This window comes from Lagenorhynchus albirostris, chromosome 2, assembly GCF_949774975.1.
Source record: "Lagenorhynchus albirostris chromosome 2, mLagAlb1.1, whole genome shotgun sequence".
Taxonomy (NCBI): Eukaryota; Metazoa; Chordata; class Mammalia; order Artiodactyla; family Delphinidae; genus Lagenorhynchus; species Lagenorhynchus albirostris.
Window position 1 is genome coordinate 51,722,595 of NC_083096.1, and position 16,978 is coordinate 51,739,572.

Genomic DNA, 16,978 nt, shown 5'->3' on the forward strand with positions numbered 1-16,978 from the left:
TGTGCCAGCCGTTTTATTTGCACTATTTCCTTTAATCATTACACATTTACCCTGTGAAGAAGGTACGCTTTTAATCTTCACTTTATAGAGGAGGGAAACCAAGGCACAGAGAGGTTAAGTAACTTGTCTAAGATGACAGCTAGTGTGGGGTCAGGTTGGACTTGGAATCCAGACTGTTAGGCTTTTCTTTGTAGAAACGCATCCTCTCATAGCCTGTCTGTCAAGGTCATGGTCTCTGATAGCACCTAGTTGGCTTGTCAAAGAGGCCTGTCTGGGCCAAATGGGACAGTAAGTGAAACAGTTTAATGTGTCCCCCTCCTATGTTTATATTGTACGAGGATGTTTCTGGAGATACAGTCCTGACCCCAGGCATAGCCCCTGTGATTATGATTTCAAACCTCACAGCAGCTGTTTTGGGACCCGTGAGGACTCTGAGGGCCCCTCAGATCACGTTCACCCAGCCTGCTTCCTCACTGGAATGAACCTCCAGCACAGGGACCGTCTTCTGATTTGGGGCTCCACAGTGCTACCCTCTCTCTGCCGGGCCTTCTTTCTTCAGTGCTTCCGAACATCACATCACTCCCTCTTTTCTGCTCTTCTGCTCAGGCTATGGTGGCCTCTCACAGACGCCCGCTCTGGGTTCTCAGGGCACTAAGGCTGGCTCTCAGCGTGCTTACGGGGAGGACCCAGTGCCCCACTGAGCTGGGTGTGAGAGCAGCTTGCCTTACGTGACCCTCCAGTAAAGATGGCAGCGATCTCCCCCTCCCCCCAGTCTCTCCCCCTCGCCTTCCCCCAGAGCCTCTGGAGGTGCAGATTCTCTTTCCATTCTTGGAGCTGCCCCAAGGATCAGCCCAGGACAGAGACTCTACCATGAATGGATGCAGCTGGTGTTTGGCCATCTACTAGGATTTAAATCTGTCCCCACCTCAATCCCTTTTATTCTTATTTCCTGGTTTTTAGTCAAGAGTTTTTGAAATTTGCAACAACTGAGGCTATCCAGAGGACGGAAATCTTCGAGTACTGTCAGATGCTGGGCCGCCCCAAATCCTTCATCCCTTCTTTCCAGGTAACTGAACCCTCACGAGGCCACCACCTTAGCTGCGTCACATGGCTGTGGGCCGCCGGGTTTTCCGCCTTGCTCTCTGGCACGTAGTGGCTGGGCTAAGTCATCCACTGGACTTTTCCTCATTAGCTGGAATGTGGGAAGGGTTAGGATGTCTTTCTAGGTCCCCTAAAGGTTTGCATTTTAAGATAGGAGAGCAAACGCTGCAGCAGCCTCTGTGCTGGGGGCTCCTGCCTCACTGCTGACAATGAGAATCGTGCCAGCAGCCCTGGGGCTCCCCCGCTGTCTGTAGCTCCTTCTGTTCTTCTGTCTCCAGATCGCTCCACTTCTCCTCAGTCCCACGGTCATCCTGCTGGGAGCGGGAGCAAGAAGACCCGACTGGGGGCTCTTCACCCTTCCTCCTCTCCTCTGACCTGCCGCTCCCATCTCTTTTGGATGACTCTGTTTTGTTTTTTATTATTGCGGTACGCGGGCCTCATTGTTGCGGCCTCTCCCGTTGCGGAGCACAAGACGCGCAGGCTCAGCGGCCATGGCTCACGGGCCCAGCCGCTCCGCGGCATGTGGGATCTTCCCGGACCGGGGCACGAACCCGCGTCCCCTGCATCGGCAGGCGGACTCTCAACCACTGCGCCACCAGGGAAGCCCTGGATGACTCTGTTTTTAACTCTGGAAATTCCTCCCTGCTTTGTCCTTGGCCCCCATCCTCCTCTCTTCCCCCCAGGGCTGCAGCTGTGCAGGTGGTGTCCACACAGGTTCTAACCTCTCTTCTCAACCTCTCTACTGGATGCCCTGTTGTCCCCTTAAATCCATAATGACTCCTTCTGTGCCTGTATTGAGAGTGCACTCGGTGGCAGCAACACACACACACATGCACACCACCACCACCAAACACAAAACAAAGGCTTGGAAATGAATGAATTACTGCCTATAGGGCAATGACCCAGTTAGTATCTTCTTTAAGAGTTTTACCAAAGACCCACCTTCTCCAGCAGAGCCCTGCCTGAACAGCTCCTTTGGGTCCATGCAGGTCTTCAGTCTCTTTCTTTCTGTTCTGTAGTCATCCCACCTCTCAGCTGTCTTTGGGCTGATAGCAGTGAGATTAGCTGTTTTTAGGGAATGAGTTCTACACGCCTGGAACTGTGTTATGGTGCTTTGACTGTATGATTTCTAATCCTGTGGTAATCCGGGCATGATTACCCCCCTTTAACAAGACAGGTTCCAAGGAGTTACGTGCTATTGGCTCACATCTCTTGGGTACCATTTGTTCTAAGGACTTTACATGGATTATCTCACTGAATCTTTACAACAGCCAAGGGGTAGATCGTATTATCATCCCCATATTATAGTGAGGAAACCAAGGCACAGAGAGGAGGTGGGGTAACTAGCTCAATGTGCCACACCCAGCATGGAGTTGGGATTTGAACTTGGGTCTGTCTGATTTCCAGCCCTCAAGCTCCATTTAGTTCTGTCACTCATGCTTCTCTGAGCCCTTACCTGTCTCTGTCTGTACACTCCCTTGGGCTTGAAGTCCCTTGCACCTCAGTCATTTTTTCTTCTTTTATCCGTCCTCCTGGTGCCTGGTCCTGTGCCCCACATACACCAGGCTTCCCAGAGATGTGGGCTGCCTGATAAGAGTCCAGTGCATTTCCATGTTGACCGGAGCCTAGGGAGATTCAGCTGATGTGCCTTCCAGCCCTTCCTCTATGAGGACGGAACTGCAGGCTGGATTTGGAATTGTGCCCATACACAGATAGAACGCCCCAAATGGCACAAGGCCCTCTTTAATATTTGGATCCAGAGTTAGAGGAAGTTGGCAGTCAGCTGACTTCCAAGAAGTCTTATCTCCACTTCTCTCCTTCTGTCCCTGCCTGGATGGGCTCATCACTGGCCCTGCTCCTCTTCACAGGTGTATAAGCTCCTTTATGCTTCCCGTCTGGCAGATTACGGCCTTGCATCCCAGGCCTTGCATTACTGCGAAGCCATTGGCACAGCCCTCCTGAGCCAGGGAGAGAACAGTCACCCTGTGCTATTAGTGGAACTCATCAAGGTGAGCTTCTCAGAGGGTTCTCTGCAGGTGTGTTATCTTCAGCGTTCAGAGGAAGCTATTGTAAAGTGGCTCAGACACCCCATTTCATCTTCTTTGCACATGCTGTAAAATTGGAGCCCGTGGCTGTCTTTGACCACATATGCATGTCCAGATGTGATAAGCAGAGGCCTGACACTGCACAAAGAAGGATGCTATGGGCGGGGATGGCGGCGGGGAGGGATGCAGTGAAATTGGGGGACTGAAAACCAGGCATGTGCTATGCAGGACATTCATTCTTGCATCTGCTTTTTTGGTCCAGTAAAACTGCCTGTTACGGTGAACTGTTCTAATGATAAAAGCTGGGCTTAGAAAATATATTTTAGGGGTTAAAACAGGAAATGATCCTTATTAAAATGCTTTTAAATGCATGGAATATTTTATCACATGGGAGATACATTCAAAAAGAGAAAACAAAAACATATCAACCTTTAGTTCCTGAGAAAGAAAACCATCAGGCAAATAATTGTTCCAATTAATTGAAGAAAAATCCATTAGCTGAGAGTAAAAAGGCAGCCTACCATCAATTTTTTCTTCGCTTTAGATCAGGCCCAGTGTTGGATTCTGTAATCAATAAAATCTGCGGGACTGAGCCCCCTTCATGGCGAATTTCTGCCAACAGGATGATGGTTGTAGGCAGCTCAGGACCCAGAATGGAGGAGTAGGGAAGTCTGGGAACTTAATGATGGAATAGCCTTACGATACAGGCAGTCCCTCGACCAGCAGCACAGGCGTCTCCTTGTAGGGAGCTTGTTAGAAATGCAGGATCTCAGGTCCCGCAGATTTCTGGGATCAGAACCAGCATTTTAGCAAAGGTCCCAGGTGGTTCCTACCGGGCTTGAAGCTTGAGAAGCGCTGCTCCTGAGGGCAGCCTTGCAGAGACATAAAGCAGAGTGACAGTTTCTTCCCTGTTGCTCTCCTCCTCCCCTGTTGCTAGTTTATTTAGTGTCTAGCAACAGGAGGGGTTAACTGTTGGTTTATGTTGCAATTCGGGGAAGATATCTGCTGAATTTGCTGTTTGGCAATTCTTTGTAATCTGGTTTACGAGTCAAGGCTCCCTTCTTTCTTCTTACTGCCTCTCCCCGTGTCTGTCCATTTCACTCACTTCTCTCTCTCCTTTTCCCTCTCTTACCGTCTGGAAACCTGGCACAGCTTGCAGAGAGACTGAAGCTGTCAGATCCTCTGGTTTTAGAACGCCACCGCCGTCACCGAGGAGACAGGGACCTGGAGCCGGACTGGCTGGTACACCTTCGGGGGCATCACAAGGAGCTGCAGGTAAGTGGGGGGCAGGTCAGTGGGGTGGGCCTCTGTTTCCCTCTTGTCTGCCCTAGACCCAGAGTAGGTAGGCATGGAGGGCTCTGGGGGTCTCCTGTCACCCATGAGGCACAGCCTGATTGGGAAAGGGGTGGCACTCAGCTTCCCCGCTGCGCCCGGGTGGAAACATTTTCCTGTGTTTGGTGGGAGACAGTGGGGCCCTCTTCCAAAGCACCCAGCCACCCTTCTCTGTGGTCCCAGAAAATACATTTTCTGACCATCAAAGCTTCCATCTCTCTGTGAGGAACAATGGCTCGCAGTGGCCCTTGTCACTTTCATGTAATGTAGGGCAATTGCTTAAAAGACTTCCGGGCCTTTCCTTTTTTTGTTCTGACAATTGCAAAAGCGGCAGGTAGTAACTGTTATACAGTAATTGGAACAGGGCCTCCTCCATGTTGTCTCTCCCTCTGTCGCTGAGAAAGGGCAGGGGGATTTTTTTAGGCACACACGGCCCTTGCTTCCTACATGTGCTGTGGGCTCTGGGGCCCACGGTTTCATTCCCTCCTCTTGCCCCTTCCCCTGGGAGAGGATGCTGCCCTGGTCCCTGACTGCTCTGGGCAGAGCTGGGAGGTAGGAAGGGCTGAGGCTGCCCTTCCCCCTCCCTCTCCCCCTCCAGCCCCTGCATTCACCTGCGACTCCCTTACCTTATCACTCCTGAAGTTTCTTTTCTGACTTAATTTTAAACCGTGGTTCAGTGTTTTTGTTTTTCTTTGTGTTGCTTAAGAGGTGTTTACTTTATCTTAATAGCAAAAGGTAGCAGGAGACATTGGGGATCCTTGCTCTGCTCACTCGGATATTTTGGGAGCCAGAAAAACAACAGGTACCCAAACCAATGAACTGAATGTGTAATAGCTGACTCTCAGGATCTGATTAGACGAGATAACGCAACCTAAAAGACTCTCCCCCTTCCCTTCCTGGAGTGCCTTCCTTGCCTGTGTCGATCTGACTCAGTGGTCTGGGCCCCCCCTCTCCACACAGCTCTGCTGACCACAGGCATCCCTGACACTTTCTTTTTCCTTTTTTAAATTAATTAATTGATTTATTTTTGACTGCGTTGGGTCTTTGTTGTTGTGCGTGGGCTTCAGTAGTTGTGGCACGTGGGCTCTGTAGTTGTGGCACACGGGCTTAGCTGCTCCGCGGCACGTGGGATCTTCCCAGACCAGGGCTTGAACCCGTGTCCCCTGCATTGGCAGGCAGATTCTCAACCACTGTGCCTCCAGGGAAGCCCCCGTCCCTGACACTTCTGTTTCTGCATTATTAGAGGTTTTGCTTCACATTCAGGTTTTAATCTTGTTATGTTGTGTTGTTATCTAATTGCTTCACTTGTGTCAGTACTGTCTCCCTAGCTGAATACATTCTTTGAGGTGGTGGGTTATCTGTATTTCATGTTAGCGGTGGGGACATAGGAAGCGCATAGGAACGGTGTTTGAGCATCAGTTGCCGCACGCATGAAATAGGTTTCAAAGTGTTTTCAACAGACCCCTCCTCTCCCTTCAGGATGCCTCTGAGTGTTGGGTTGGGCAGACGTTGTTACCCCAGTTAATTCTGTGCCCTTTCCCCAAACAGCACTCCCTGGTGAGGTCAGGACGGGGCCTCATCTTTTTACTTCCGGCTGTTTCCCAGCCTTTTTCGCTTCCTTCAGGGATAAGCGAGGGGGCAGCAAGGAAGGGCAGGCCTTGGTTTCTGTTTCCCAGCTTTGCTGCTGTGTCCCAGAATCTGGGAGGGTGAAGGGCTGCAAGAGAGCAGGCTGGGTGTTTCTGAGTGGCCACTTCCGCTGGGAAGCAGCTGTATCTCCTGTCACCCAATGGAGCAGGTGGGTCAGATGACCACACCAGTTCCATAACCTTGGGGCAGCCATTGTCCCCGTCCACACCTTGGTCTGTCTCTTCAGCAACACGGCAGAGCCAGAATGAATACCACCAAGGTCCCTTCCTGGGCCAAGGTTCTGCTTCTTTAAAGCAAAGCCATCATTTCTGTAGTCTGATTTGGGTTTTAACTGGCAACGTTCTAAGTTTCAAGTACCTAGTCCCTTAGGAGATCCTTAAAAGAGAACGTTTATCCAAATGCAAAAAATTGTGGAGTTAAATGAGATGGTAATTTCTGCCCTCCCAACCCGCTGGCTTAAGGCTCAGAGATCATACAAGGTAGTGAGGGAAATGGTTTTGTAAACTCTGAGTCATCAGCGGTGAGAGGTGTTACAATTACTGCTGTGTTGTACTTGTCATCACATCGATGGCAGCCACACCAAGTGGCCTGTCCTTGTCACTGCTTTCCAAAGGGCGGGATTGTTCCTGGTGTGATTAGTCCACACAAGTGCCACGTTACAGGTCTCACTTCCTCCTCTTTGCCCTATGTCCTTAGATGACGCTTTCTACCAGGATCTTTCTGGACATCAAGGCAACTCAGAAGCCCTTGGGGACCGCTCAGCCCTGTGGCCAACACTGGAGCCGATGGGCCCGGCCCAGCCCAGCCCACAGCAGCCCTTTCCCCTCCAGCCCAGCTCCTACCCAGCAGGAGGAGGTTCCGGGCAGACGGGGGTCCCGGTGCCTCTTTACTCAGTTCCTGAGGCCCATCTGCCAGGGACTGGTGGCAGCGTGGCGGTGACAGGGACTCCTGGAGGAAGGGCCTGGGAGGAAGCCCAGCAGATGCACCCGCCCCCTGGTAAGACCTGCCAGTGAGGCAGCGAACCTTGGGTGACGAGGTGCCTAGGGGAGCAAGCAGAAGAGGGAGGTGCAGGGACCAGTGCAGGGTGTAGGGTGGGAGCTGGTAAAGCCCTGAGTGGTGGGTGTGCACACGACTGAGGGCCTGGTACTTCACGTTCTTCTGAGGGAGACGGCTCTCTCCCAGTCCAGCCCACGTGTCTACTGGGACAAGCATAGCACAGCCAACCGCAGCCACTCCTGCCATCCCCTTGGATTCTGTAGTTTCTAGGATCTCAGTTGGAGAAGGCAAGGAAACGCCACCTGTGCCTGCAGCTGTAGTTTAGGCCAAGTCCTCTTTCTGAAGTCGTCAGTGTCAGGGACCGTGGGCAGAGGCTCGTGCTTCTGTCTTCTCCCATCAGACCTTGGACAACAGGGGCCGAGTATGGGTGAGCATTGCTGAGTGATGCCAGGGAAGTGTGGGAAACCATGCAGAAGGATCCGATCTTAGAGCTTCTAAGACAAGGTCCTGTCCAAGATGGGAGACTCACATGGAGGGGAAGGTCAGGGAGGATCCCTGCGATCCAGCTTGATGTGGCCCTGATTTCCGGGGTTCCTGAGGAATGACCTTGGTTCAGGGTGAAGGTTGGGTGAGCAGCATGTCCTGGGGTGGCTGGAATTCAGAGGCTTGTGCAAATGGACTTTGCATTTACTGCGATGCACTTGGGGCTATGGGCTCAGAGCTCCGGCTGCTTTGCAGTTAGGAAAGCCAACTGTGTCCCCATTACCCTTCCTCAGGATAGATAGGAAAGGCCCCACTTCACATCACGATTTCTGTTGTGTTTTGTGCCATAGGAGAGAACACAGTGTCTCCAGAAACCTTCCAGCATCCTGTTGGGCAGAAGGTTGTTTCCAAACCGCAGGTGAGAGGACAGAGCCCAGCAGATGCGGTGCCCACTCTGAGCTGTGGGTTTCCTTCAGTTGCCATGGTTTCACAGATGCCTTCCTGTGCCTTGCACCAGCCCTCTCTTCCATGTTTCACCTTGTTTCTTTCTACACCAGATCCTGCGAGGTGGAGAGGAGGCTTGTTCCGGTTCATGTTCAGTCCTGCCAACCTGTATCCATGGGGGCAGGGCTGGCAGGGCTGGGTGTAGCTTTGAGCTCACACATCTGCTCCCTCTGTTGCTCTCTTCTTACTGTTGCACCGAACACTTGCTGTGATCTGCCCCACCATGGAAGACTCTTGATATTTCTTTCTTCCTTTTAATTTTTACCTTTTAATTTTTACCTTTATTCCCAAGAAGGACCTACCGCAGTTGTATCTTTTCTGCCCAGGTGTGCCGTCAAGTCTTGGAGGGAACCACGTCTAAGTAATCATCCAGCCAGCTGTTGAATGAATGAATCCCTTCCCTCCAACAGCAGGCATTGCTGGTCCCAAATGTGCCTGGCTGGAGGCGAACTTCCTCAAGTCGTAACCGGGCTGCAAGGCTTAAAACACTTTTATACTTTACTTTTTTTTTTTTCCTAACTGAAAAATTAGTACGTTATTGTTATAGAAAACTTGAAAGATGCAGAAAAAGTGTCATATAAAGAGTCAAACAGACATCACTCAGAAGCCCATAGTCAAATATTTTCGTTATTTCCTTCTAAAATTTTTTCTATGTACGGGTTTCTCCTGCTATCCGAATGTAGAGCCTTTCCATGAAACCTTTTGTACGTCTCAATGGCATGAAGGGAAGAAGCAGTTACCTCAGTACACATCTTGCCAACAACGCACAAAATAAATCGAAAAGAAGTACAGGTGCTCACAGATACAGCTCAAAGCTATGGCATCTTGATGCGGAGATGCTGAGCGTAGTTTCTGGGAAGGAGCTTGGCAGGCCACTCTCGCTGCTTGGGGTACGCTCTGCCTCTATAACGGCTCCTACAAAACAAACGCTGAATGCTTTTTTCACTTTCTGCCTTTTTTTTGTAAAAGTGAAAATCCTCTTTGGACTCTTTTTTGGTTAGGGAAAACAGGTAGTAATGTAGGTCTTTGGTAAAAGCGAAGTGGCATAATGCCAACTTTCAAAAAGTGGGGGAGACCTGTCTGTGTATATACGTGTGTCTATAAATGTGTATACATACACACATGTGTTTTTAAATGGTTAAGAACATATGTAGGTGAAACTTTATTTTCTATTTATTTAATACGATAAAATTGAGATTTTCCATGTCATTCCCAAATAGGATTTTTAATATTGGTGTGATAAAATCCATTGTATGGAAATACCATCACTCATGCATTTATTCATTCACAAATACTGAGCTCCTACAGCATACCTGGCACTGTTACAGGGGCTGGGGGTACCCAGGGAAGCAGACAAAGCCTGCCCTCCTGGGGCTTCTGTTCTGTGGAGGTGACTGCAAATAAACCACTGTGTGCATGAGAGATGTTACCTTACACGGAGTGGAAGGGAAGGCATCTCTGAGGTCAGCATGGAGGGTGGACGGAAGCTGGGTGAGTATTCAGGGAACAAGTGTTCCAGGCAGAGGGAATAGGGAGAGCAAAGGGCCTATAATGGGACTGACTTGGAGCAATCGAGGAAGAGCATGGAGTCACTGTATCTAGAAAGTGGGGAGCAACAGGGGAGAGGGCTAAGAAGCAAGACCAGAGAGGCAGAGAGAGACTGGGTCATGGAGGGCCTGGTAGGCCCTGGAAGGAGCTCAGATTTTAATTCATCTTTCCCCTATTGTTAAAACACTTCAGGTGTGTCTCTTTTCTTTCCTACTCTTTCTCACTACTCCTCCCTTCTCTTGCCCTCCTATGTAAAACACAATGATGGACATTCTAGTATATAAGCCCTTGTCTGTTCCTCAAATTTATTCAAATAGGAGAAATTCCTAGAAGAGAGTCAGACTGCTTAAGTTTAAATCCTTGCTCTGCCGTTTACTAGTTATGTGACCTTAGGTTGCTTAACCTTTCTTTTTTTTATAAATTTATTTATTTTTGGCTGCGTTGGGTCTTCGTTGCTGCACTTGGGCTTTCTCTGGTTGCTTCGAGCGGTGGCTTCTCTTGTTGCGGAGCACGGGCTCTCCCCACTGCTTTACTGAGCAGGTCAGGTGAGGGAGTATGTGTAAATGTGCCTTTGCAACCTGTCAAGTGCTATAAAAATGCTACTTCTGGGCTTCCCTGGTGGCGCAGTGGTTGAGAGTCCGCCTGCCGATGCAGGGGACATGGGTTTGTGCCCCGGTCCGGGAAGATCCCACATGCCGCGGAGTGGCTGGGCCCGTGAGCCATGGCCGCTGAGCCTGCGCGTCCGGAGCCTGTGCTCTGCAACGGGAGAGGCCACAACAGTGAGAGGCCCGTGTACCGCAAAAAAAAAAAAAAAAAAAAAAATGCTACTTCTGTTTTCTTTAATCCCAGGTGCCACTGATTCCCAGAGCACGAAATATTTCTGAGAGTTCCACTGTATCAGTCAAGGAGGATGACGGGGAGTCCTCCGATGAGGCAGAGAAGAAAAAGTCTTCTGAAAACACCGCCCAGAGAGGAAAGCTCGGAGACGCGAAGGAGAATACAAAGGTGGAGGGATTCTTCTGTTCCCAGATGGCGGAGCAGAGCTGGGAATCTGGGCTTTGGTGGTGCCCCTGCCCCTCCTGTCTCACCAGCATCACAGGTGGGGGAGGCTGGCTAATCTCATTCAGAGGGAGAAGCAACCCTGCAGGCTACAGAACTCGCCCTCCTCCCTCCAGGGCTTGGGGTTTGGCTGGCTTAGCTGGTTTCGCCCGAAGCCCACCGGCGACGCGCCCCCCTCTGGAGATGAGGACGCATCTGACAGTCCTGACTCTGAGGTAACCTGGGCAGGGAGGGCGCGGAAGTTCCCCCTTCCAGGGGCCCTAGGAGGGTCTGGAGCTGGCATCGCTACCCTGGGCCAGGTGAAACAGGTTTAGTGATGGAAGATTGTGGGAAACAAATTGGTCCAGTGAGGAGAAAGGCAGATGATGAAAGGCCTTAGAAGTCAGGATGAAGAATTTTAACTTTCGAGGGCCAGGAGTTAACTTGGATCATAGAGCAGAGGACCGGCATAAAGAAAATGGAACTTGGGGGAGAGAAGGCCAGCATCTGGCCGCCATGTGGGCCCTGCAGGAGTACAAGCAGGCAGCACCGGTTTATTTACCGTCAGCGACACCTTCCTTTCTGCACTAAGCAGGAAGCCCCCCGAGCATCTGCTCCTCCCAGGCCCAGCCCAGGCCTCTCCCCGACGCCGCCCCCAGCTCCCCAGTCTCTGCCGGACGCCGGCGCCTTCTCCAGGGACACAGGTACCGCCAACCTCATGTCCTCTGGGCTGTCGGTGGTCCTCTCTGCACTCCCCGGGGGCGTGGGGGTGCCTTCTGGGAGTGGGGACTCCTCTGTCTCGAGCAGCGGGAACACCCCTGACTCATTGCTTCCTAGGTGGCAGTGAAGCCCGAGGATCAGCGTCCGGGGCGGGGAGAGCCAAGGGCACGGGGAATGGAGGCTTGTTGGGACCTCAGGTGAGCAGCCCACCAGCCGCCTCTGTGCGGACTGAACTTTCACGTGGGCTGCAGGTGCCGCCCTGTGAGGGCCTGACTCGTGGAGGATATGGAGAAAGCTTCTGTATTAGTTTGCTAGGGCTGCCAGAACGAGGTATCAGAGACTGTGCCATTTAAACACCAGAAACTTACTTCCTCCCGGTTCTGGAGGCTGGAGATCTGAGATGAAGGTGCTGGCCGTGTGGGTTTCCCCCGCAGCTTCTCTCCTTGGCTTGCAGCTGGCCATCTTCTCCCTGAGTCTTTACATGGTCTTACCTCAGTGTGTGTCTATGTCCAAATTTTCTCTTCTTATAAGAACACCAATCATAATGGGTTAGGGCCACTCTAATGGCTTCATGTTACCTTAATCACCTCTTTAACTTTTTTTTTTTTTTTTTTTGCGGTAAGTGGGCCTCTCACCGCCGTGGCCTCTCCCGCTGCGGAGCAGAGGCTCCAGACACGCAGGCTCAGCGGCCATGGCTCACGGGCCCAGCCGCTCCACGGCATGTGAGATCTTCTCAGACTGGGGCACGAACCCGTGTTCCCTGCATTGGCAGGTGAACTCTCAGCCACCGCGCCACCAGGGAAGCCCCTTTAATCACCTCTTTTTAAAATTTTATTTATTTATTTTAAATATTTATTTATTATTATTTATTTTTTTTGCGGTACGCGGGCTTCTCACAGCTGTGGCCTCTCCCGCTGCAGTGCACAGGCTCCGGACGCGCAGGCTCAGCAGCCATGGCTCACGGGCCCAGCCGCTCCGCGGCATGTGGGATCCTCCCGGACCAGGGCATGAACCCGTGTCCGCTGCATCAGCAGGTGGACTCTCAAACACTGCGCCACCAGGGAAGCCCTTAATCACCTCTGTAAAGACCCTGTCTCCAAATACATTCTGAGGTGCTGGGGTTAGGACTTCAACATATGAAGTTTGCGGGGAACAGGAGTTAGCCCATAACTGCTTCCTTAGGTGATGTCTAGAGAACAGCCTTGGGACTTCCCTGGTGGTCCAGTGGTTAAGACTATGTGCTTCCACTGCAGGGGTCGTGGGTTCAGTCCCTGGTTGGGAAACTAAGATCCTGCATGCCATGTGGCATGGCCAAAAAAAAAAAAAAAAAAAGAGAACAGCCTCTGTCCCTGTCCCAGTAGGAGCCAGAGTTCACCAGTATCCTTGGCAAGGGCTGTGATAAACTCTTGATGAATTGTCCACACCAGGATGGATTTCATGCCAACTGCTAGGAAAACATGTTTATTTCTTGTGGCCTGGTTACAGCACTCTTGTAGTATTCCAGGTCTTTCAAAGAATATGAGGTTACTTTTTATGATGCTATTAATACATTTATTATGGCCTTTTCTTCTCATGCAGCAGCACCAAGGCTCTGCAATGCCACCCTTGACCCAGGGGTTGGCTGTGCCCACTTGAACCCCGTTTGTTTGTTCATGATTCCCTGAGCTCTATGACATCTGCATCTCTTGACCAAAGTTGATGCTCAGGGAAGCCCTTGATGTTCTGGAATCTGGGGAGTGGTGACTAAGAGGATTTTCCATTATTTTCCATCACAGGGTGTTTCCTCTGGGCTCTACTTCAACCCTGGTGTTCTGCTTCCCCCACCCACCTTGAAAGGGGCTGTCCCTCTCTACAACCCATCCCAGGTCCCCCAGGTAAGGAGGCCCTGAGGGAGAGGGGTTAGGAGCATGGGTTCTGGATTAAGGAGACCAAGGTTTATATCTTACTTATAACAAATTACTGTGCCTGAGTTCTTGAGCAATGACTAACCTCTCTAAGCCTCAGTTTCTGCATCTGTAAAATGGGGTTAGTAGTAGCTACCTCAGCGGGTAGTTGTGAGGATTAAACCGGAGCATGTATGTGAAGGGCCTGGCACTCAGAAAATGCTCAGTCAATGTCACTATTATTAATATTTCACTTGACCTTTCGTAAGTCTTGAGACTCAGGAGAGACAATTGGTGTTGGTGTCAATGGTGTGGTTGCACCAGGGCTGTGTCCTGGGGGCGAGGGGATCATTGCAAAGTTTAATTGAAGCTAAACTCCTTGCTTCTGCATGATCTGAGGCAGACTGCTTGTTCTGATGCATTACTGGCCTCCCTTCTATATAAAGTTGAATTTCTTTCTCCTTATTTAAGAGGTGAAGGTGTTGGGTGAAAGCAAATACTGAGAACACCACCATGGGAAGCCAAATACAGCAGAAGGGTTTCTAGACCCTCAGGATGCCCAAGCTCAATCCAGCCAGTCAGCCCTGGTCGGAGTCATGCTTGGGGCTATAATCTAGTGCCACGCTTGTTGTTTTCCAGCTCTCCATGGCTACCAGCCTGAACCGGCCAAATCGCCTAGCTCAGCGCCGCTATCCAACCCAGCAGTGACGAGAAGGACCACCCATCCCAGGCTGGTCTCCCTGAAGCACAACTTTTATGTTGTTCTCATTTCTTAATCTCCCAGCCCCTCTGCCACATCAGGGCCCCCAAGAGGGTTGTGCTAGCCTGTTGCCTCCATGGGACATAGAGAACGCAAGGGGACAGGGTCTCCCAGGACATAGCTCAGTTCAGTGTCTTAAGATTAGCTTCAGAATGATGGTGCAGATGGCTTCATTGGATGGAAAAACTGGGCATAACAGCAGACTGGAGGTGAGCAGAATGCTGTGGCGGCAGCACTTAGAATGTCGCTTGAGATCCTCGGGAGATTCAGGGCCTAAGAATCCCACTGCTGGAATCAGTGATGACACCACTGGGCTCAGCAGCAGGAAATGACTGGGGGAGAGGCACTCAGGGCAATATTCTAGACTAACTTGCACAGGCTCCGGACGCGCAGGCTCAGCGGCCATGGCTCACGGGCCCAGCCGCTCCACGGCATGTGGGATCTTCCCGGACCGGGACACGAACCCGTGTCCCCTGCATCGGCAGGCGGACTGTCAACCACTGCGCCACCAGGGAAGCCCTAGACTAACTTTGACTTCTTCCTCAGCCTTAGTTACAGACCAATTCATGGCTCTAGTTAGCAAAAGAGTTTTGAATCTCGGAAACTTATCATTGTTTCCCGTCATCATTCCCTCTTGGGTGACATTTTGGCAGTTTCCCTCTTGGTTTTAGTTTTGTGCACATTTTTTATGTGGTTCAGATTAATTATATTTCTCTCACTTTCTTAGCTGGTCCTATTTTTCCACATTCTGGCATCTGGCTATCAAGTTAGATTGCTGTAGGCATCATATTGTCATGGTAACTACTGAACCTAATGATGCAGATGGATGGAACATCAGTGTAATAAAGGATGGAAAATGTTCCCTAAAAATTCACTCCTTCCATAAGAGAGGAGGAATGAGTGCCCAAGTTTGTTAATACCTCCCTTCCTGCCTTGGGCCTTTGCAAATGGATGTTCGGAGGGTCAGAGGAGCCGGAGGGAGGAGGGGGACATCTTGGAAATTTCCATTTCTCCTTTCAAACCCACAATAGGAGTAACTCTTGCTGTTTGTCAGATTTGCTGAAAATTGTTCCTCACAAAGAACATTCTTTGTATGTGTAATTGTACATACAGGTTTTGTACTTTAACGTAATATGGTTCTGATGTTGATAGCGATTAAACCACATAATTTTATAGCAGATGCTTGTCTCTGGCTGGTTTTTGCAGAGGGAGAGAGCACACTGAGTGGTCTCTTCCCTGAAGTCTTTCTAATAATGGTTTCATTGTGTGATAGGTGCGAACAGCTGGTAAAAGCCCTTTGTTAATGAAGAATCTAGGGAATGATCCTCTTAACTTCTAAGTCTACCGCTATTTTTTCAGTTAAAAAAATATGGACAAAAACTCCTCTGATGCAAATTGGTTACTCTGTTAACTAAATATTGCATATTCTGTTCTCTAAAAAGTTTATTCATCTCTCAGATTAAATTGGGAAATGTGTGCACCAGTGTTTTGCATCTAGAAGGCCCTCAGTAAGTGCTGTTCCCTTTTTCCCTAAAAAAGACTGCAGCCCCTTCAGTTTGGTATGCTGACACCCAGTGGCGGTACCATGTCAGTAGTTTGTGAGTTTCATAGGCACCAAATTGTTTAGACTTGAATCCTGGCTCATCCACAGTTCATCTTGTAGTCTTGGACAGGGTTATCTAACTGTCCTGTGCTTTAGTTCCCTCATCTATAAAATGAGGATGATAATTACAATAGTACCTACCATATAGGGACAGTGCAAGAATTAAAGGAGTCAAGCTCTTAAAAAAGTACCTAGTACATGCTAAGCATTTTATGTGTGTGTTTTAAAAAAATTATTAGTATATAATCTAATAAGTAAAATTGCCTTATCTTGTTGCCTATGATATTAAACTGTGGATTTTTCATTCTTTTTTTTAAAAATTATATTTTTGAAGTATAGTTGATTAATTCCTATTGCACAGCAAAGTGATTCAGTTATACATATACACATTCTTTTTTAATATTCTCTCCCATTGTGGTTTATCACAGGCTATTGAATATAGTTCCCTGTGCTATACAGTAGGACCTTGTTGTTTATCCATTCTGTATATAATAGTTTGCATCTGCTAATCCCAAATTCCCAACCCATGCCTCCCCCACTCCCCCTCCGCCTTGGCAACCACAAGTCTGTTTTCTGTGTCTGTGAGTCTGTTTCTGTTTCGTAAATAAGTTCATTTGCGTCATATTTTAGATTCCACGTATACGTGATATATGGTATTTGTCTTTCTGAATTATTTCACATAGTATGGTAACCTCTAGGTCCATCCATGTTGCTGCAAATGGCATTACTTAATTCTTTTTTATGGCTGAGTAGTATTCCATTGTATATATGTACCACATCTTCTTTATCCGTTCATCTGTTGATGGACATGTAGGTTGCTTCTATGTCTTGACTATTGTAAATAGTGCTGCTCTGAATATTGGAGTGCATTTAACTTTTCAAATTATGGTTTTCTCTGGATATATGCCCAGGAGTAGGATTGCAGGAATCACAACTCTATTTTTAGTTTTTTGAGGAACCTCCGTGCTGTTCTCCATAGTGGCTGTACCAATTTACATTCTCACCAACAGTGTAGCAGGGTTCCTTTTTCTCCACACCCTCTCCAGCATTTGTTATTTGTAGACATTTTAATGTTGAGCATTCTGACCAGTGTGAGGTGGTACCTCATTGTAGTTTTGATTTGCATTTCTCTAATAATTAGCAATGTTGAGCATCTTTTCATGTGCCTGTTGGTCATCTGTATGAGATTTTTCTTTCTTGATACAGGTGTGTAATGGGAAGAATAATTTAAAATTACTTCTCAATAGGTGTTCTTATGACTAAGCCAGTTTCTCTCCCTGAATCCCACCTGCCACCAATGTTAGGTCATGTGGCTTAG

General features: G+C 49.3%; 1 protein-coding gene across 1 annotated transcript in view; it reads left to right on the forward strand.

Annotated features, from left to right (window-relative positions):
* The window catches only part of SEC16B (SEC16 homolog B, endoplasmic reticulum export factor), a 55,105-nt gene extending 39,888 nt beyond the window's left edge, over positions 1 to 15,217 (forward strand). Inside the window, exons 15-26 of the mRNA XM_060142169.1 lie at positions 961 to 1,066; positions 2,970 to 3,110; positions 4,299 to 4,421; positions 5,208 to 5,280; positions 6,822 to 7,121; positions 7,955 to 8,022; positions 10,506 to 10,661; positions 10,832 to 10,930; positions 11,290 to 11,398; positions 11,532 to 11,611; positions 13,190 to 13,288; positions 13,937 to 15,217. Of these exons, the coding sequence (XP_059998152.1) occupies positions 961 to 1,066; positions 2,970 to 3,110; positions 4,299 to 4,421; positions 5,208 to 5,280; positions 6,822 to 7,121; positions 7,955 to 8,022; positions 10,506 to 10,661; positions 10,832 to 10,930; positions 11,290 to 11,398; positions 11,532 to 11,611; positions 13,190 to 13,288; positions 13,937 to 14,005 (1,423 nt within the window). The 3' untranslated portion in view covers positions 14,006 to 15,217. The remainder of the gene's footprint in view (positions 1 to 960; positions 1,067 to 2,969; positions 3,111 to 4,298; positions 4,422 to 5,207; positions 5,281 to 6,821; positions 7,122 to 7,954; positions 8,023 to 10,505; positions 10,662 to 10,831; positions 10,931 to 11,289; positions 11,399 to 11,531; positions 11,612 to 13,189; positions 13,289 to 13,936) is intronic.
* The last annotated feature ends 1,761 nt before the right edge of the window (positions 15,218 to 16,978 follow it).